This window comes from Drosophila bipectinata, chromosome 4 (genome assembly GCF_030179905.1).
Source record: "Drosophila bipectinata strain 14024-0381.07 chromosome 4, DbipHiC1v2, whole genome shotgun sequence".
Classification (NCBI taxonomy): Eukaryota; Metazoa; Arthropoda; class Insecta; order Diptera; family Drosophilidae; genus Drosophila; species Drosophila bipectinata.
In genome coordinates this window covers 7,483,459-7,506,344 of record NC_091740.1, presented here as the reverse complement: position 1 = coordinate 7,506,344, position 22,886 = coordinate 7,483,459, and the positions used below count along the sequence as shown (strand labels likewise).

Genomic DNA, 22,886 nt, shown 5'->3' with positions numbered 1-22,886 from the left:
CTCCTCCAGTATTACATCATTTTACTTTACAATTATGTTTAAATGATTTTTTTTTTCATGAACTGCACTGTATTCATTGGATGAGTAACTATACAAACGTATGGAGAAGTATTCATGAAGATTTATATACTAAGAATATAAGAAATTAGGATTGCAATATGAAATAGTTGGGCATTAACGCCTATAAGAATCCCAATGAGACTTTACTTATGAAAGGTTCAAAAAATCGATATACTTTTAAATTATCAATTTTAATTACAGACCAAAATATAAGTATTTTTGTATATTTACCTTATACCCTGATATGTTATATACTCATACATATGTGATTCTATGAACTGAGCAATGAAACAAGTCCACCAATTACTATGCGAGGTCTTGGTTTTCTGTGTATAAGTATGCATGTTTTCAATTTTTTAACTAATATTTTGTGTGCGTAAGCTAATAATTTTTTAAACATTCCTTAAATTTCAATATAAGAAACTAAAATCGATACCGCTTGGAAAGCTTGTATTTCTCTTAAAATGAAATGAAATTTTAAAATTTTTTAAATTAAAAAAAGTCTGTGGAAGATCGTTACAGTGATAATTGAAAAATGATTTATTATGTTAACAAAAACGCTTCCACAATTTTGATTTAAAAAAAAAAAGCCTCCAACATTTAAGAATATGATTAATATATATACCACTTTTCTTATTTAACACTATAGGAACATCATAGTAGTTTTTAATGTATCTCAACACTTTATTTTAAGTTAGTTTGTAAACATTTTTTATGGGAACTAAATGTGTTTACACGAATATTGTGTTATACAAATGTTGTTAAAAAATCAGTCTAATGCAATATCGTTGAAAATTTTTATTCCATTTTACGAAATTAATCATTATTTCGAATAAAGATAACGGTACTATAATAAGCTTAAAAGTTCACAATCATATAAGCTTCTTAGTGAAAAACTTATTAATTTAACGTAGAAAGAATAATATATTTAAAAAAAAAAAAGTAAAGTGTAAATTTTGTAGTAGATCATCCACAAAGCTAATGAATATATAATATAAGATCAAAAGATGGGTGATAGATTGTAACAAACATTTAACAAGAAAACGATAGATAGATTTAACGAAATAAAACATTTTAAATTACTCTTTGCTGTGTTACAAAATTCTTCTCATTGTTGGAAATTGAAACATATTAATTATTAAACTAATTAAGATACGAATTTAAAAGAATTAAATATCCTTTTTTTTATTTTACGCAAAATAAATCATTGGCACGTTTTTTTTCTCATCAATGATGATAGATGATCAAAAATTTTTCTTAGTTCACATATTTTTAAAACTGAATTGAAGTTTCTTAAGATTTTATGGTGGGGTAATAAGTGCCTTTAAAATATGTTTTGAAGAACAGGACATTCGGCAAGCCGAAACAGATCTTAGTATCTTCATTTATTCATTGTACTCTTAAAAATAAAACAAAGGCATAAAGCAATCAAATGCTAGGAACTTAGTTTGCGTTTCATTAAACCTAATACTTTTATTACTTAATTTTATTTTTTTTTTGACATTGCGACATGATTTATGTTTTTTCATTTGTAATTCGCAAAGATGACCACAATTGTGTACATATTATTTTTATTTCTACGTTACATTTAAAATAAATAGGAACACTTCCGTATAATTTAGAGTTTCTTACTAGTGTTATGTTAGGTATTCGTAAGATTTATTTTAGAAATATCTTTATATACGTATGGTATCGTGGAATGCCTATGATTTTGTAATATTTCGATAAAATAGGAACTATCAAGTTTTCGTATTAATATATACGGCTATATATGCTCATCTTTTATGCACATATATATGTGTTTATTTTCCTTATTTCATTTTCGAATGCGTTTTTGAGTCCTGAAATAAGATTCTATTTAGCTCTTCATAAGTATAAAAAGTATAAAACATACCTGTGTATTAGTCCATTGTTTGTTGCGAAACTCACAATCCATTTCACTTTCCACCTATAACTAATAAAATAATAGTTACTATTTATGTTATGTCCCTGTTAATATTCAATATCCTAATAAAACTGAAAAATACTTATTTTATTTTGTAAAATTATTTTCTAGAAAAACAAATTAAGAAAACGCAGAAACGAAAAAACTTATTTTTTATAAAATAAATGTTTATTTTTTTGTTGTACATATTGTCAGCATTCTAATATAATTCAATTTTATTCATTTTTATATATAAATTAAAATTACGAATTTTCAATAAAATTATTTTTAGCACCAATAAATGGAATTTATACAGACGAGTATTAAAGCAAACTTATATATTGATTTTGTGGAAGTGGGGCTGTTTGGAATGGAGCAAGTACACCCAAGTACCATGTACTTCTCAGTTCATATAAAATAACACTAAGTGTTTCTATATATGTATTTATTTTAGTTCTCATTATAGTTTTAGGTATCCTATCCCATATGCGGGGGTCTATTAATTACATAGGTTCACGAATTCGAACAAATTTTACAATTTTCCCACTGAAGAGTTTTTTCTTAAAGATTTTAGTTTTCAAATCATTGCCTTAGAATTTGTTCACCAGGGTTTCAAAATATTTCTTAAGAAATATTTTTTTGACAAAACTCTTTAAATACAGTCCAATTGGTGGAATTCACATACTTCGGCCGTAGCTGAAGTTTACATAATCTTGCAGCTAAGATTTGATACACATATATCGCAAATATCGGATATAGTTGGCCTATCCCTTATTAAACCAATTTCTTATAATACCAAAAAAATAACAAATAAAACATATATTTTCAAAAATACCAAAGTTGGGTATTTTCCGATCGTTCAGTAATACGGCAGCTAGAGAATAGTCGGCGGATCCCATCCATTCCAACATATATAATAAAGGTAATTGCAAATAGCGATAATTGTCGATAGCTGTAAAACTGAGAGATTTGTTCGAGAAGAAACAGCCAGACAGACGTCCTTGCTTATATAAACTCAAAAGGTGGTTTCAAATATATATACTTTATAGGGTCGGAGATGTCTCCTTCACTGCGCTGCACACTTTTGATCAAACACTTTTGGCTGATCCGAAGTTGATATACCCTTCCATTAAAATAACAGTTCATATTATATCCATATCGAATCGGATATTTATCGATGTGCGGAATTGACAGCTTAGACAAGTTATTTCTCAAGAAAAATCGAAGATATCGACAAATATTCAATTGTTTATAAGTGTAAACTTTTTAATAAAATTAAAAATACCTTTTTTTTTACATAAAATAAAAGTTACTTATTTGTAAAATTTACATTCATTTAATACCCAATGCCACAGAGTGGTGCACTACCATATATCGTGGACGCCTTAGAAATCAAGTATTGCTGCCTGGCTGTAATGCTGGATGTCAAACAAGCCTTCGACCGGGTCTGGCACTCCGGTTTCCTGCTTAAATTGAAGAATACCCAAAAGACTGGCCAGACCTTACTACCTCTTCCTGGAACTTGCGGTCAGATACGGAGAGGCCACTTCCGGACTCAGGGAGGTCCGCGCCGAAGTCCCCCAAGGCGTGCTGGACCCTTTATTATACAATGTCTACACGGCCGACCTCACAGTCTTGCAGAGCCCCAACATAATGGCAGCCACCTATGCGGACGATACCGCCTTCCTGACCGCTGCTGACAACGCTACAGAGGCAGCTGCTGTCATGCAGGAGCAATCTTCTCGGCAATTGGCACATAAGGTGGAAGGTGGATAAATCCACCGCCACCACATTTTCTCTACGTCCAGGAAATTTCCCACCGGTCCACCTCAACAGCTCCGCAGGTAGAAAACCCAAGAAACCTGGGCTTTACGCTATACAGAAGTCTTACTAAAAAGCCTTACCTAGACAAAAAGCGAAAGCAGTATGAAGTAAGATTAAAGGCTTACTATTAGGTGATGGATAGGAGGTCGAAGCTGAGGACTTCTTCAAAAATCCTAATCTAAAAAGGCGATTATTCGGCCAATTTGGACATATGGGATCCAACTTTAGGCCACGGCCAGCAAGACTAATATTCGGACTATCCAGACATTTGAAAACATAGCCCTCCGTATCGCCATGGGGGTACACGTCTACCACGACAACCAGAATAATTTCTGGTTAGAAGCCAACTAGAACTAGAAGCCAAGTTTTCTATCACAATATTTAATGGTATAATTAATTTAAGGGTATAATTGTGAATATACAAATGTTGCATTAGAAGGCAGATTCCGGTGTTTACTTTTTGAAGTAAATTACTTTTTTTGGCAAAAAGTAAAAGTAACGTTCCCGTGTTCAATTTTATATTTCCTCTTTTCTTTTCAAAACGACAGGTTTCGTTCAAGTAAAATGAAAAGTATGTGACTTTTTCACCCCCAAATCGACATCAATCCTTGACAAGGGCATTATAATTTTGCTCAAAAGTGTGCAACGCTTCTCTGAATGGCCGGAATATATCCGTCAATGGCCAACTTATTCTAAAACTGCCATCTAACTGGTTGACCAAAAGGGATATATCTGTGGTTTTTTTTTTGAAGAAAGAAGCTTGGGACATTTCTTTAACTTTTGTATTTAAATAAATTGGTTTTATTATGGATAAGGATCGGGCAACTATATTCGATATTTTCTATATTTGTTCAATCTTAACGGCAAGGGTATGTCAAGATTCTGTCCGCCCAAATTTAGTTTTATATTCTTGTTATACTCTTGGAGAGGGAATTTTAATTATAAAATTGGTCAAAAGTTTGCAACGTAGAGGAGTGTAATACGTATAAGTTATCCATCTTGGTTTCCGTCTATTGGTCTGTTTTTCCGTGTGTCTGTTTCTTCACGAGCTAGTCTCTCAGTTTTTGGAGGAGAGGTGGAGTTTTTGTTATTGAGTCGACCTAATAATTTTATATGGATCAGCCGACTATATCTATAGTCGCCATATAACTGAACGATCGAAATTAACACAACTTTGATATTTTTTAAGAAGTATCGGCCGACTATATTTGACATTTACAATACATGTCTCATCTTATTTTTAAATTTGTGTTTTAACGGCAAGGATGAGTCTGAAGTTCAAGACTTCAAAAAGTGGGTTTTTGGCTTTTAGCCCCCTGGGAAGGCCATATCTTGGCCAATTCTCATCCGATTCTTGCAAGGAGTATCTTAATCGATTTGTGCATAGATTTCCCATCATTCTGCATCCAAACCTTTAGAAAGATTTTAAGCACTTTTCTTTAATATATCATTTATAGATCTTGAAATATTTTAATGAAAAGACGTATACACTAGGTATAAATTAGCAAGTTTGAATAAAAAAATTTTTCATTGTCAGAATTTTCAAAAGGATGACTATGTATTTATATAAAACAATAAATAAACCCGAAAATATATTCTAAAAGTTTCAAAGTTTCTGATCATCTGGTCAATACCAGCTGGTCGCTCGAAAACGACCTTTTTTTACATATTCGGCAATGTTGACCAATTGAGCGAAAACTATTGATTGATTGACGTGATTGAAGCGGTGATTATAATCATAATCATAAAAAAAATACGTCAATTGGAAAATGAAATTTTTGTTGACCTGTGTTATTATATTTTTTGTAATTGCGAGGCATTAAATCTACATGCTTATTTTTATTAGTCATTTTTAGTTAAAATTTTAAATTAAAGAAATAGTGAAATGTATGTAAACCATAAAAAAAACTGATATATTTTGATTTATGTTATACTAAAAAGAGTCACATGTAAGAATAGCTTTTAGAAATATGATAATGAAAAAAAAACTAAATGTTGACTACACATGTTGGCAACAGGCAGTTATCAAATGAAATACATTTTCTTATGCACCGGAAAGAATAAAAATGTACACCAAATAGAGGTGGGATCATTCTAGAAATCTCTGTCTTTTAATGTCAGCGAGCAAACAATTTAATTTATATTTGAAATACATTAGTTAAATTGAATTATTACACCAACTAGAGGAAAACAAAACATAAGTATTTTTTCAACTTATACATGAGTGTAATGGTAAAAAAAAAAGATTCGATCAATAGATTCGACCAAAGAGGTCAAGTTCGCCGACACTCTTACCGGTGATATGATTTCGGTTGAATAGTTGTTGAATAAGATCCTGGTTACCAGCTACGTTTTTTTCGTTTTCAGACTCAACTTGGACTGTGGAGCCTTTATTGCAGGTAGTAGTGTCACAATTTAACATGATGTTGTCTTCATGCAGCCTCTTTGTATCTGCCCCGGTTCCTGATATATGAGTCGAAGCAATGCTTGTTGCATTTGAAACAACATGCTGTAACAGAAAAGCCTTTGATAAATTGTAAAAGCGTTTTTCTCTATCTGAGTCATTGTCATCGCTGCCGCTGCCATTGCTGTTGGAGTAAAGCTCGGTGGTTTGTTTAAAAAGCTTTTTCATCTTGCAAATATGTTCATCACTAAAAGCGTGTTTTTGAATGTTGACTTGGGTGACTTGGCACAACTCACAGTCTTGCAAATTTCTATCAGAATCCAGTTTCTTAGAAGCGTAGTTACTTTTGAGGTCGTTGGCTACTTCCTTGCCACTTGAACCATCATAACTATTGTCATCTGATATATGTGCGTAATGGCGCTGATTACGGGTTTTTTTATCTTTGGCTCGAGAGTTTTGAAACCAGACCTAAAAATGAAAAAAAAAATCAAAAAAAATTGGAACTTAGTCAAATAAGAACATTTGAAAAATTATAACACAGATTACCTTTATAAATATTTACATTATGCAATCTTGAAAATTGGGAACAAATAAAAGCAGTCGTTTTCCAATAACTATTTAGAGTGTATTTTTGTCGTAAAATTTCAATTCATTACAAATAAAAGCAGTCGGTTTCCAATAACTATTTAAAGTATGTTTTTGTTTCGTAACATTTCAATTCCTTACGGCTTCTTCACTAAAATAAATTATAAAAGCAATAAAATTATAAATAATTGATTATGAAAAAGTTTTTTAAGAATTAATAAATAAAGATGTGTTCAATTAATATAAATAAATAAATTATAATGCACATATGTAAATAAAAAAAGGCTTCAGTTTCGTTATAATTCGGAATTATTAATATGTTATTATAATTTTGTTTTAAAGCAGACCACTGCAGTGGTCGGAACGGCCCTATCCCGCGAGCACAGGAAATTTCTCTGTCCGAGCTCTACCACCCACACAGTATAAGTGTGTGAAACGTCATGCTCACAGCCTACCCAGCAGTTCGGCTGGTGGCAATAGTTCTTTTTGGGTATGGATTTGGGTACTCTTTTGTGGGTACCCATATCGCTTACTATTGGTATAGCGGCTTGGGTACTCTCTGCTTCATGTCTTTTTTGTATAACGCTGCGGTCGCACCACAACAAAGCGCAAACGAAAATTAGCATTTAAAGGAAATGACCGCTTAGAAAGTGGACTTGCAGTTAATTGTTTGTTTTTGTTGCTAGAAGCAGTTAAACAGATGCGAGTATATACTTTGGACTCCTTTTGGGTACGACGGTCGGACCACCACAAAGCACAAACGAAAATTTTCGCTGCTTTTTGGTGCCATAAACAGATAAACAGTAGCAAGCAGATTCAGAAAAACTGTTTTTTGTTATTTTGTTTCTTATTCTTCTCTTTTTTTGATTTTTGCTTCACTATAACTTGAGCATATTTTGTGACGCGTCGTGAAAGCGTGAAAGTGTGGTAAATATTAAATAAATAATAAATACACAATAAAAACTATATTAAAATAATAAAAATAAATATTTAAAACAGTGACAGTGAATCAGTGAATCAGTGATAAACAAAGGATTAAAAAGGTAATAATTATAATTATGGTTGGCAAAAGGCAACTAGGTAGACTCAAAAAACAAGAAAAAGACAAATATGTAGGGCGACTTAGGCAAATTGCCCAACGAAGACGAGGACAAATTAATGAAGAAAATAGAGAAGAAATAGACGAAATTAATCTGACAATAAACAATGACAATGACAATTTAGTTAATATTGAAATGGGTGAAGAATTAAACTGGCAGACTGACGAACCCAATGACATTTTAAACCAAAATTTAAAAAAGTGGTTTATTAAGCATAAGCCTAAGCGTGACTGTGTGTTAGATTTAATTAAAGTTCTTAAGACAAGTAACATCAATGTTGACGGCTTTTACAAATTTAATTGTAGTTCAAAGCCAGAAATACACCGAATTAGTGGTGGTAATTATTTAAATGTTGGTGTTGCTCGTCAAATAAAAAAAGTTCTTAGTGTTGTTGATTGTCCAAGTGATTTAAGTGTTGATTTCAATATTGATGGGTTGCCTTTATTTAAAAGCTCAAGCACTCAACTTTGGCCTATTTTGTGTAAAATTAATAACTTAAAAAATTCACCTGTTTTGCCAGTAGGAGTGTTTTTAGGAGAAAAAAAGCCAGAAAGTTTGGATGAATTTTTAGGATTTCTAGTAGATGAATTGGACAATATTTTAAAAAATGGAATAGAGCATAATGGTAAACATGTTAACATACAAATTCGGGGATTTATTTGTGATGCACCTGCGAGAGCCTTCATTAGCGGTGCTCCTGGACACACTGCTTCTGATGGCTGCGCAAAATGTACGCAAAAAGCGAGAAAAATTGACCATGTCTTAACATACAGTACAGTAGCGGAAGACATTATTACCGATGCGGATTTTTCGAACAGAAAATATCCCTTTCATCACACTCCTCAATTTCAGAATAAAAAAACTCCATTAGAGCGCATCAATCTACAGATGGTATCGCAAATACCTCTAGATTGTATGCATCTAATGGATTTAGGAGTTGTGAGAAAATTTTTGATTCGTTTAATGCGAAATAAAATGCGTGTAAAAATTAATAACGAACAGAAGAAAAATATATCAAAATCCTTGGTTTCTCTGAGAAAATATGTTCCAAAAGAGTTCCAGAGAAAACCAAGAGAATTGTCTGAAATTTCATATTGGAAAGCAACTGAATTTCGTCAATTTGTTTTGTATACTGGTGTATTTGTTTTAAAAACCGAAATTCCGTCTGATCATTATTATGTCTTCTTGTTACTTCATTGTGCGTATAGATTGTTATGTTCCGCAAAGTATAGTCCGTCCAACTTAGGTATGTGTCAAAATATGCTCGAGCTCTTTGTCCAAAATTTCCCAGCCATTTTTGGAGACAACAGTGTAAGCTATAATGTGCACAGCTTGCTTCACATTAAAGACACTTTTGATCTGGTGGGAGATCCCGTAGAAGGCTCAGCGTATAAGTTTGAAAACTATTTACAAACGTTGAAACGTTGCATACGCAAGCCTACAAAGATTCTACAACAAATCCACAGAAAAATTGAGGAAGACTCAATTGAGTCTTTCACTGAGGATTATGGGGCCAAAATAAAAAAGAATTACATTTTATTTAAGGGGTGTACAATAACAAACACATCACCAAACAATTATTGTTACATAAAAGACAATACACCAGTTATTGTTACAAAAATTTCAACTGAGAATGGGGGAGGTTTTACTGGACGAAAATTGCAAAACATTCGAAGCTTCTATGACGAACCCATAAATTCAATAGATATAGGCGTATATTTAGTTGACGTAGCTACGACTGAAAATGACGAAAATTTTATTTTGGAAGACCTTACATGTAAGGCTTTTGCCATCCCCCATGAAAATAGTATTTTGTTGTTGCCTTTGCTCCATAATTATACCCTTGCAGAGGGTATTATAATTTTGGTCAAAAGTGTGCAACGCAGTGAAGGAGACATCTCCGACCCTATAAAGTATATATATTCTTGATCAGGATCACCTCCTGAGTTGATATGAGCATGTCCGTCTGTCCGTCTGTCCGTCTGTCTGTCCGTCTGTCTGTCTGTTTCTACGCAAACTAGTCTCTCAGTTTTAAAGCTATCGTCTTGAAACTTTGCACACACCCTTCTTTCCTTTGCACGCAGTATATAAGTCGGAACGGCCCGGATCGGCCGACTATATCCTATAGCTGCCATATAACTGATTGATCGGAAATGGTATAACTTTGGTGTTTTTAAAGTTAGAGAGTTCAAATTTTAGGTGAGAGCTATTTTTGGCAAAATAATACGACATGCTAAATTTCGTAAGGATCGGCCGACTATATCCTATAGCTGCCATACAACTGAACGATCGGAAATGACCCAACTTTAACCCAACTCGTGTTTTTGAAGATAGAAAGCTGGAACTTGGTACAGATTATATATTTGGTCAGTTGATCCGACCTACCAAATTTCATTAGGATCGGCCGACTATATCCTATAGCTGCCATATAACTGAACGATCGGAAATGGTACTTGGTAGAAATATCAACTTTCGTATTTTTGAAGATAGAAGTTTGGGACTTTTTTTAGATTTTGTATTGTAAAAAATTGGATTACATATTCCTATTGCCATAAGGATCGGCCAACTATATCCGATGTTTGCGATATATATCCGGTTTTAACTGCAAGGGTATATAAACTTCGGCTCCGCCCGAAGTTAGCTTTCCTGTCTTGTTTTTAATTAATATCCTTTAATGTATCCTGAAATTTATCTAAGATGTCCGAAAGCCTTCGTAAAATTCAGCGTCTTGCTTTCAACAATATCCGTAAGTTTTTAATGATTAATTTTAAGTGTTTAAACTAATGTTTAAAAAATTCATATTCTAGAACCACAATCAAAATGCAATTGTCTGGCGAACTTGGAGAGAAAATTAGATCTTCTCATCGATAAAGTTGAAAAATTGGAAGGAAAGTATTAATTTTATTTATATTGTATTCACATTTACTAATTAAAATTTTTATTACTTTTAGTGGAACACAGTATAACCCACGACCAAATACAAATAGTTGTGGAAGCGCTAGCCGAGCAAAAAACCGATATCAGATTACTTCAGCAAGGTCACATAAATGTGAACGAACTGCGAAGCCAGTTCCCAATTAAAAACGGAGAGGATCTCAATATTCTTAATTCTAAAATAAACGAGAACAACAAAAATAACTATGTAAGTATCATCAGAAAGCTGCCTTGAATTATTAATAAATGAAAATTTATTACAGGTGTCAATTGTAAGGCATTTGTTGCAGCCTGGTGGAGTTGCTAAAAACTTAAAAAATATTTTAAGCGATTCATTGATGATGCATTATAACGTCGATGGAGTGCAGGGGAAATCCTCATTGAAAACAGCGCAAAATGTATTTTCTGTACTAATTGGTAAGAATTTAAAAACAATATTGGTTTTAATTTTAATAATGATTTTTTTTATAATATTAGATGCAATTACTGCTGATGGCGGCAATGGAACCGCAGACAGTCAACTTCGCCGGGCAATTCAATTGCAAAAAAAAAGGCAATTAAAAAAAAAATATGCCTCAAGCAACAACAACAACGACAACAACAACAACACATAATTTTTTCACAAATAACATAAGTATTTTTAAGCCAAATGAAATAAAATGGAAATAATTTTATAAATTTGGAAACATGAATTAAATGTATTTTTATTATATTAAACAATTTTATGAATTTTGAAACATGAATTAAATGTATTTATATTATATTAAATAATTTTATATATAATAAAAAACAAAAATTTATAAGAAAAAAAAAATCTTTTTCTGGGTATGTAAATCGCTGTCCCTTGGTAGATACCCAAGTGGCTATACTGTATAGAGTATGTAAATCGCTGTCCCTTGGTAGATACCCAAGTGGCTATACTGTATAGAGTACCCAATTCCGTACCTAAATCGATGTCCCTTAGTAGTATGTATTTGGGTACTCCTTTTGGGTACCCCAATTCGATACTCATTGGTATACGAAGAGGTGACGATTGTACACCGCCTATGACATGCCTTAGTTAAATTCGCCTCTGAAATACATGTCTTAGGTATTGACTGGTGGGTACTCGTCTACCCCAGGGGCATAGTGAATTCGACACCCATGCACTAGTTTTTTGTTACTAATACTAATGCGTTAAAATCATATCAATGTATTGAGTGCTGATCGCTGTTTTAAAGTAAGCTAAGCATTAAAATAAACATATTCAACACTCAAATCAAAAAAGGCTCGTTGTTATAACTGTTAGCATAAAGGTTGTTATTTTGTTGTGACGGTTGTAACGCATTAATGGAATAATCTTCAGCCCAATAATATATGTATACATACATATGGGCATTTTCTTTCGGTTTTTTATTAGCTCTATGCGTAATGAAAATAATGGGATTCATCATGTTTAAGTTTTCACAATAAATATTTTGAAAGAGGATACATATAGCACACCGTAAAAAAAATAATAGGATTCATCATGTTTCAGTTTTCACAATAAATTTTTTTAAAATGGATACATATAGCACACCGTAGAGTGTTTAAATAAGAAAATTCACATCTTCACTTTTCTTTTATTTACTATTATATATTATTTATTCTTTTTATACCCTTGCAGAGGGTATTATAATTTTGGTCAAAAGTGTGCAACGCAGTGAAGGAGACATCTCCGACCCTATAAAGTGTATATATTCTTGATCAGGATCACCTCCTGAGTTGATATGAGCATGTCCGTCTGTCCGTCTGTCCGTCTGTCTGTCCGTCTGTCTGTCCGTCTGTCTGTCCGTCTGTCTGTCCGTCTGTCTGTCCGTCTGTCTGTTTCTACGCAAACTAGTCTCTCAGTTTTAAAGCTATCGTCTTGAAACTTTGCACACATCCTTCTTTCCTTTGCACGCAGTATATAAGTCGGAACGGCCCGGATCGGCCGACTATATCCTATAGCTGCCATATAACTGATTGATCGGAAATGGTATAACTTTGGTGTTTTTAAAGTTAGAGAGTTCAAATTTTAGGTTAGAGCTTTTTTTGGCAACATTATACGACATGCCAAATTTCATAAGAATCGGCCGACTATATCCTATAGCTGCCATATAACTGAACGATCGGAAATGACCCAACTTTCGTGTTTTTGATGATAGAAAGCTGGCACTTGGTACACATTCTATTTTTGGTCAGTTGATCCGATCTACCAAATTTCATAACGATCGGCCGACTATATCTTATAGCTGACATATAACTGTAAGATCGGAAATGGTTTTTGGTAGAAATACCAACCTTGGTATTTTTGAAGATAGAAGCTTGAGACTTTTTTTAGATTTTGTATTGTAATAAATTGGATTATATATTCATATTCCCATAAGGATCGGCCAACTATATCCGATGTTTGCGATATATATCCGGTTTTAGCTGCAAGGGTATATCAACTTCGGCTCCGCCCGAAGTTAGCTTTGCTTTCTTGTTTTTTATTTACATTTCGGTACAGAACGTACGGGTAGAGCATGTGTATGTGTTTTTTAAAACATAGATAAAAGGTAAAATTTAAATAACCCGTTAAATAACCAATTTTTCATTTTTTTATGCGTTTTTCTTCTCTTGTAAGGGAAGTATAAAGATATTTGACATAAAGACTGCAAACACATAAATAGTATAAATAGTAGCTAAGGAAAATTATAGTAGCTAAGGAAAATTATTAAATTAAACATAAATTTTAGTACACTGCAAATACCAATATAAACACAAAAAGCTCTATAAAGAATATAAAAGGAGCATAGATTTTTTATAGAAAACTAAAAACTTATTTTCTTTATATTTTAATATTTATAAAAACAAGAAAGGAAAGCTAACTTCGGGCGGAGCCGAAGTTGATATGCAGTTAAAACCGGATATATATCGCAAACATCGGATATAGTTGGCCGATCCTTATGATTCCATCATAATAAAACCAATTAATGAATACTAATGAAATTTAGTAGGTTGGATCAACTGGCCAAAAATAGAATCTGTACTAAGTTTCAGCTTTCTATCTTCAAAAACACGAAAGTTGGGTCATTTTCGATCGTTCAGTTATATGGCAGCTACAAGATATAGTCTTCCGATCCTTATGAAATTTGGCATGTCATAATGTTTTACCAAAAATAGTTCTCGTGTCAAATTCGAACTCTCTAACTCTAAAAACACGAAAGTTGGGTCATTTCCGATCAATCAGTTATATGGCAGCTATAGGATATAGTCGGCCGATCCGGGCCGTTCCGACTTATATACTGCGTGCAAAGGAAAAAAGGGTTTGTGAAAGGTTTCAAGACGATAGCTTTAAAACTAAGAGACTAGTTCGCGTAGAAACAGACAGACAGACGGACATGCTCATATCAACTCAGGAGGTGATCCTGATCAAGAATATATATATTTTATAGGGTCGGAGATGTCTCCTTCACTGCGTTGCACACTTTTGGACAAATTAATAATACCCTCTGCAAGGGTATAAAAAATTGTATACCCTTGCAGAGGGTATTATAATTTTGGTCAAAAGTGAGAAACGAATTGAAGGAGAAGTCTCCGACCCTATAAAGTATATATATATACATATATATATATATATATATATATACCATTTCCGATCAATCAGTTATATGGCAGCTATAGAATATAGTGGTCCGATACTGCGTGAGATGTCGGAGATGTCTCCTTCACTGCGTTGCACACATTTGGAACCTCTTTTGGAACCCTCTGATAGGGTATAAAAATTGAAAAGAAAATGAAACCTTAACACATGTTCTACTGTTTAGTCCACTTGACTACAGAGTAGAGTAAAGAGAGTAGAGCTGAGTTAACTCCTATAGCCTGCTAGCCTACCAAAAATATTTAATATTACGAACGAATTTTAGAACATACATTAAATAAAGAATGTAAAACATATTACATTTGGCCGGACCCGAAGCCTCTATACCCTTGCAGTTAAGATCTGATATAAATCGAACATATCGGAAGTAGGCGGCCGGTCGTTATTTGTAGTCCTTTATAAAATCAATTTCTCTTAACACAAATTTTGAAAAATGCTCCACATTTCTATCTTCAAAACACATAAGATAGGTCATTTACGATAGTTCAATTATATTGCAGCTATAAGATTTAGTCAGCCAATCCTTAAGAATTTTGGCAGGTAATGACATTTCCGATTAATCAGTTATTTGGCAGCTATATAGTCGGCCGGTTTTGTCCGTACCAACTGGTATAATGCGTGGAAAGGAAACAAAGATGTGTTCAATGTTTCAAGTCGATAGCTTTAAAGCTAAGAGACTAGCTTCCGTAGAAAGAGAAAGACAGACGGATATGCTTATACTTAGGACTTAGTTAATGCTGATAAAGAATATATATACTTTATAGGGTGGGAGAAGTCTCCTTCAATTCGTTGCTCACTTTTGACCAAAATTATAATACCCTCTGCAAGGGTATACAATTTTTTATACCCTTGCAGAGGGTATTATTATTTTGGTCAAAAGTGTGCAACGCTGTGAAGGAGACATCTCCGACCCTATAAAGTATATATGTTCTTGATCAGGATCACCTCCTGAAGGAGATGTCTCCTTCACTGCGTTGCACACTTTTGACCAAAATTATAATACCCTCTGTAAGAATATAAAAATACGTCACAATAGCGTAAAAATAATGTTTGAAGTCAAAATTTACAAACAATTATTAAGTATACTTACTTGTACAACACGTTTCTTAAGATTTACTTTTTTAGATATCTCTTCAAGCATTTTCCGGCTTGGGTTTGATTCGGATTGATAACATTCGTATAAGAAATTTAATTGTTCTGGAAGAATGGTAGTCCGAAGGCGTTTGTTTTGTTTTGATGAGACATTGATAGGGGAATCAGAAGACTGTTTTTCCATTTCGTTAGTTTTCGGTGCAACAGATATACTCGTTTCATCCTTTTTACTTTCATCCTCATTTTCCAGAAACGTTAAGGTCTGAGAATGGTTCTCTATCATTGTTGCATCCAAAAATTCTTCAAGATTATTTAAATATTGGGTGTTGCTCTGGATATTGTTATTGCCTTCATTACTCGGTTCTTTCAAGGTAACATTTTCTGTATTTCCAATGAGTACGTTTTTGATTCCATCATTTAGATCTGATGTGGTTAAAAAAATATTATTAGTTTCGTCTTTGTCCTTCATCATATATGTGTTCTTTTTGAACGATTTCTCTGTAAGCTGTTGGTCTTCTACAGATTCTTGCTCCAAAATAAAGTTACTGATAACGGTTAAAGGCTCATCAGTAGTTAATTTAGGTATCTGCATTGATTGTGTACTACCTACGCCCTCCGAAATTGCTCGTGGCGAGGCAACTAAGTGAAAAAACTTTTTTGATTCATTTAATTTATAATATTGAAGTAAAAACTCAATAGAGGGTTTTTGGCTCGAACTAAAAGAATGTTCCTGCTGTTTTGGCTTCATTTTTAAATTTGATTCTTCCTGCTTTCGGTAGTACTCTAGCAAAAAATCATAATTGCTAACTTTCTTTAATTCCATTTTTTGATAGAAGTTAGTAAGAAATTCCAATTGTAAGTCGAGCTCATGTCCTTGTTCTTGTGGCTGAAGATGACTTGGATGTTGCGATTGTGTTAAAAATTGCTGTTTAAGTTCTGAATTTGATTCATGCTGCATAAAATATTTATGAAGAAATTCAAACTTTTTATTCCGGTCTTCACGTTCGTTAATTAAAGAATTATCTTCGGCATTTGATGAGCTATCAGAGTATTTTCGCCTTTTTGTTGGGGGAGATTCAGGTTGTGTTTGATTTTTTGCCGCTGCGTGGTGTAAACTTTGCAGTATACTGCCAAATTGACCAAATTGTGATTCAATGCTCGAACTATGAACTGTAGAGGCGAATAGTGTTGCTGGGTTCATAAGATGCATTAATTGATGCTCTCTTAGTTGCTCTAAGTGGTTAAACTGCGATTCACATTTCTCACATTCATATTTTGCAGACCTGTTTGTGTGGTCTAAACTATTGCTACGCTCCCGTTGAGGGGGTGTGGGAGTTGTAGAAGGGCTAAAATCAGTAAGCGAAGTAGACTTAGCAAACACATTTTGTGGGGAAGGCGATGCACTAAATGACTGCGTTCCAATCGTGGACGTACCGGTGGTAGCGGGTTGCTGGATAGCTGTTGATCCTGACTGAAAAATACCTACGTGGTGAACGTCCAAGGACGAGTTTGAGTCTTCTGAGCTTAAATTTTGAGCAATTTGAGCGGCAGCGATTTGTGCTTTAGCTGACTTTTTATTGTTCTCTTCTTTAAAACAATGGTTCTTCTGATGACGTATTAGCTCATAGTATCGTTGAAATACTAAGCTACACTTTTTGCAAGCATAATTTATATTCTGCTTCTTGGACTCCTCGTTGTCAAACAATGAATTGTTTGGTTGATTTTCATAAATTTTTCGTTGCTTCTGGCGTGCATTTTGAAACCAAACGACTATAACCCGAGGAGACAACAACAAAAGTTTGCTTAAGTATTCAAGGTCACTGTCTTTTGGATATGAATTGTTTTCAAAAAATTCTTGCAAAACTTTTATTTGATAATCTGTGAAACGTGTTCGATTCGCTCTTTTACCACCTGAAGACGACGAAGATGAGCTTGGGCTATTGTCATACTGTTGGCATGAAGTGGAAGGCAAAACGGGCGTCGACATTTTTTCAAATGTTTTTCCCGCAATCTGCAGTTTTTTGGGTGGTCCCATATTGCTGCCCAAGTTATCTAAATGTTGATTCATTAGGTCGTTTACGTTTCCATATATATTGCCTGCAGCTACACTATTAGGAGTAGGCGGGCGTGAAATTACATCGGAACTTCCGCTTTCTGATTTTGTTTCAAATGTCTGCTGTAAACTATGGCTGGTATGTGAATCCATTTCTGAATTTGGTGTAGACTTATCTGAATGATCAATTTGAAGTTGTTGTTTGACCAGGTTTTGTTTTTGCTGTTTATTATTAAACGTGAATTCAACCGAGTTGATCCCGCAATCTTGTTGCTCTGGTTTTATTTGAGTTTCTTCAGGGCATAGCAATTCTTGGACTTTACCTCCCTGTTGTCCTAATATCAAATTATTACTTAAAAAATCGGATATGTTCCCACTTGAGTTTGCCGATCCTGGGCGGGATAATGGTGTTAAATTCTCTGTTAAAAGCACGGGTAATGATGTAGGTATGTTACTAGAATTTTCTGACGAAGCATTTTTTTCATTTGTGTTTGCAGTATTGTGTTCAGTAAATGCTGAAGACATCGTAAGTGTCTTTGTAATTAATGTAGGTGTCCCAATATCGCTAAGGTTCGTAACTTTAGCATGACCAGTACGTTCATATTCCTCCAAATTTAGAGTCGTCGACGGCGGATTATTAAAATTATATGGCGAGTCTTTGTTACGTTGACGTTCTTTAAATAAAGTATTTCTAAACCAGTGTTTGACAACCTGAAATTATATACATTTGTTTTTCATGCTTTTTCTACACAAAATAATTCTCACCTTCATTGGTAGATTGGACTTTTGTGACATTTCCACAATGCTCTCCTCGCTCGGCGAATTGTTTATATCGAAATGTGCTCGTAATATCTTTAACTGATCATCTGTTATACGTGTTCGCGCCCTTTTTTGATTGCTGGCCAGCTGGAATGAAAATAAATAGGGGAAAACAATAAAGGACGGCTATAGTCGAGTTTTCCGACTGTATTATACCTGGTACTTATCTCTTCCACCCACAATTTAAATAACATTTAATGTTTAAGCTTAAAAGGAGTGGTGGACAAGAGAAAACTTGTTCCATCTTGTTCCAATTTCGGAAAAAATGTTACGCAGTAAAATCTCTTTTTTTTTTTTTAAGTTTGGGCTGTCTAGTGAGGCAAAATAAGAGTAAATGAGAATAAACTAAAAAAAAAAAAATTAGGTCCAGAATTTCCGACCCTATGTACATGATATGGTAAATAAGAGTTTGCGCACCACTGCTTTAAATGTATGGATTCTCCGCAACCATTTTTTGTTGCTTACTTTTGCGCTTGGGCAAAACAACAACTTCAGACCCCCTAAGGCCATACTTCCGGGAAGCAGTCTAAAAAGTCTATAACTCCTCTCAAAATTATCCGATTTGGCTGATTTTTAGGTGTAGATTAGCCATTGGAACATTTTGGCATCAAAACACAAAAAAAATAACGAACTGAAGCTACAATGAGATTTCTGTTTTGGGGGCAGGAGTGAGCGTGGATAAATTTTGACAGAAACTTGAACTGTGTAGGTATTGAAGGAGTCTCCATACCAAATGCTATAGCTATATCTCATAAAGTCTCTGAGTTTCATGCGCTCATACGGACGGATGGACAGACAAACATGGCTATATCGACTCGGCTGTTGATGCTGATCAATAATATATATACTTTATGGGGTCCAAGATGATTTTCTCTATATGGGCATTTCCACAGAAAGGTCCACCGCGGCCAAAAAATTAAAAGTTCTTGAAAATGATTTTTTTCAACATGGTTACATAAGGAAATGTTCAAGTTTATTAAACTTGAAAGAATTTTGCATTCATCTTTTACAGATTTCAAAATATTCGAATGCAAAGTCGCGCAAACGCAGCTGTTGTCCGTATTTTGTTTTTATAACAACTTCTAAAATAAATGCATATATATGTTATATATATATGTTATATATATATGTTACATATATATATGTTATATATATATATGTTATATATAACATATATGTTATACACATTCACACGGCTACGATATACCCTTGTATTCTACGAGCACCGGATATAATAAGTGAATAAGGGTTTTACATAATCTTTTATATTTTCCTCGGGCCTGTAGGAGTGGTCGGCACCCACTTCATTCATATAATTTTAATCCATTAGTGTTAGTAACGAATAGCAGAAAGAAGAAAAACAATTCCCCTTCAGAAACAAATTTTCGGCGAAACCGTTCCGATCAGGAATACATCGCAAATATCGAAATATCTATTTATCTTTATGTTAATCTTTTACAAATACATTAAATATTTGATTTTAATAATCATAAAAAAAAATTTTTGACAGCTTTATCCTCAAAAACAGTAAAGTCGAGTCGTTTTCGATTGTTCATATATAGGATAGGATAGGATATTTTGTAGGATATATAGAATCTTTAGGATATATTCGCATATATGATAAAATGTTGTAAAACAACTTAATTAACCCAAAAGTAATATCAACAAAATTGGGCTTCATTTTTTTTTAAATTACCAATTATAACCCACCACGGTGAAATACAGACAAACAGATATCGTATATATATTGATATGTATTAGGAGTCCTATGTATTTTTTACCCAAAGACCAGGTGAATACAGTTTTGGATGGGGGCTTTCTTTGCCCTCAATGTTTCTTTTGCTATGCATAGCTTAAATATATATACTTTTTTAATTCTTTTCTTTGGTATTCCTTATTAAATAAGAAATTTGTAAGCAAACCTGAGAGTTAACTTGTTGAGTTTGAGTTCTCGTCGGCATTGGGTTTATGTTAACTGAGTCTCCAATTAAGGCGTTTGATGGGATGGGATTTTGTAACTCTGTCATTCCCATACTATTTGAGCTGGAAGTCATGTTACTGTTTTGAGCGGATGTAGCATTGTTGCCAGCCGAGATTCCCCCAAACACCAATGGTGGGGCCAAGTTCATAAAATTTAGAGACATCAAATGATGAAATTGCATTAGATTGATCATATCCACTGGGTTAATAGGTAACCCCGAAGCAGTGGTTGCATCACCTAATTGGGATTGCATATGCTGCAAATTTTGTAGGCCCTGAAGTAAAATTTGTTTAAATTAAATTTCCGGTTTTTTAAACATTTAAAACTACCTGCAAGTGTTGGGATAATTCTACCGTTGAAAGAGGCAAAGTTTCAGGATGAAGACCAATAGATTCTGAGTTAATAAACTGTTGCTGCTTAAGCAAAGATGTCAATGTAGCAAAGTGCTGCTGCTGCGACTTGGTTTCCAGAGTACTTGGACTAGATTGTAAAGGCGTCGATTCCTTACTAATTTGTGACTCTGACTGCAGCGGAGAAAGAGAAGGTCCCGCGATATCAGCAGACTTACATTCTGTAAATAAAGAAGTTCCTTATTTTATTTTTATATTTTCTTAATAGAAAGAATAGTTTAATATAACCTTTTTCAATATTAATGGCCTCTCCTGAAGAATGTTTGTCTATTTCGTCTGTGTTAGGTGTCAGGGGACGAGGACTTCTAGCAATGACATCCACGGAGTGAGCTTGTTCCATGTGCTTCTGCAACGCCTGTGTACTACGAAAGCTCCTTTGACAAACTGAACACTTTGTAGCATCTCGCATTGTATGATATAGCATGTGACCAGTAAGCTTTTCCTGAGTTTTGAAAGCTAGCGAACATTGTTTGCAACGATATTTATAAACGTGCCGTTCTGAGATTACTAAGCTTATATGGGAGTCTTGATAATGGCTTATCATAGACGAAAGAATTCTAAACCTCATTTGGCAAGGTCGGCTGATGTGGTTCGCCGCAAGGCAAGAGTACTCTCCATTTTGTAAAGAAAAATGCTGATTCTGTTGAGCATGCTGAAGCAACTGTTCTTCGTGCTTAAAGTTGGCTTCGCAATGCTGACATGAAAGACATTTAATTCCGGTCGGCTTACTAATTATGGTTTCAGAATTGATTTTTATATTTTCTAAAACATTGGTGTTGTCTGAGGTCGTCATTCCGGTAAGGCTCCTAGCACCGGCTGGTACTGTCTCACTTGACTTTGGCCATGCAGTTTGGTCTACTAGGAGTAGAAGCCGAGAAAGACCATCTTTGGTAACGCTGTGAATATTCGTCAAATGGCTTTCTAGGGACGTTTTTTCGCAAAAACGGTTCTCCAAACAAAGCGGACATTGAGCCGCGTATAGCGTATTCGGTTGAGGTGATAAATTTTCAGCTGCGGATGGTATCGTTTGTGCGGTAAAATTATCTAAAGTCTTATTATTCTCGATGTTAGATATTTTATCATCATCCTCTTCAAATCGCTCAGGACATTTATTCCTATTAATTTCCTGGTCCGACACTAAAGGACCTTGGTTAATTGAGTTGCATTGTTGCTGAACAACTGCTATAGCAGCTGCGGCTACAGCAGTTTGGAAAGCTTGAAGTGCAGCTGTGTTTGTTGGTATACTTATAAAATCATCATTGTCTGCACTGGGGTGCAAAGTTTCAATGTGTGCTGCCATGTCTGTTTTTGATTGTACGAAATATTCGCATATATTACATTTGAATACTGTGGTAGGAACGCTCACAGATGAATCTATTCCATAAATGTTAGCATTTTGAGACTTTCCTTTATCATCTGATATAGAAGGTGATGGCGGACCGAAGAAGCTTCCATCTGCAGTGGTGGTTGGCGTTGTTGCAGATCCTGATGCCACGGGACTGACCGCTACTATTGATTCGTTAGTTGCGGTTCTAGCCAAGTCTAATCCAGCTTCAAAATTATTATCTAGAACCATACAAAAATAAATTTATTAATTATAATAACATGAACAAATATTTTATATGAGACCTTTACCTCTGTATATTTACGTTTAAAATTTTTTTTAATAGGTATCTTCATGTAGAGCACCACTTTTCGGTCGAAAAAATGGATAACTTTTTTTTATCAATAAGCATAATAATAAATATCAATAAATATATTTATATACATATATTTTTTACCCTTGCAATGGGTATTATAATTTTGGTCAAATGTGTTAAACGTAGTTAAGGAGCTTTATAGTTATAAAGAGACATCATAGAAAACATAAAGTTATAGTATTTCCAAATAGGATATAGTGGCATATAGGATATAGTCGGTCGATCTCATCCGTTCCGGCTTACGAGGTGTGGACGAGGTGGAGAAGGAGGCGATCCTGATCAAGAATATATATACTTCATAGGGACGGAGTTGTCTCCTTTACTGCGTTGTACACTTTTGAACAAATTTATTATACC

General features: G+C 34.0%; 1 protein-coding gene across 8 annotated transcripts in view; it reads right to left on the bottom strand.

Moving 5' to 3' along the window:
- Positions 1-843: 843 nt before the first annotated feature.
- Positions 844-22,886, bottom strand: part of zfh2 (Zn finger homeodomain 2) — a 66,411-nt gene continuing 44,368 nt past the window's right edge. For 3 of the 8 annotated variants that reach the window (XM_043213593.2, XM_043213591.2, XM_043213595.2), the window contains 8 exons: positions 21,058-22,395; positions 20,749-20,990; positions 20,361-20,693; positions 18,385-18,525; positions 15,565-18,330; positions 6,104-6,680; positions 1,955-2,014; positions 844-1,901 (listed from right to left, as the gene is read on the bottom strand). In XM_043213593.2, the coding sequence (XP_043069528.1) occupies positions 1,998-2,014; positions 6,104-6,680; positions 15,565-18,330; positions 18,385-18,525; positions 20,361-20,693; positions 20,749-20,990; positions 21,058-22,395 (5,414 nt within the window). In that variant the 3' untranslated portion in view covers positions 844-1,901; positions 1,955-1,997. Of the gene's footprint in view, positions 1,902-1,954; positions 2,015-6,103; positions 6,681-6,758; positions 6,949-15,564; positions 18,331-18,384; positions 18,526-20,360; positions 20,694-20,748; positions 20,991-21,057; positions 22,396-22,886 lie in introns of those variants that run through there. The other 5 variants (XM_043213592.2, XR_006246430.2, XM_043213594.2 and 2 more) reach the window with 5 other exon arrangements.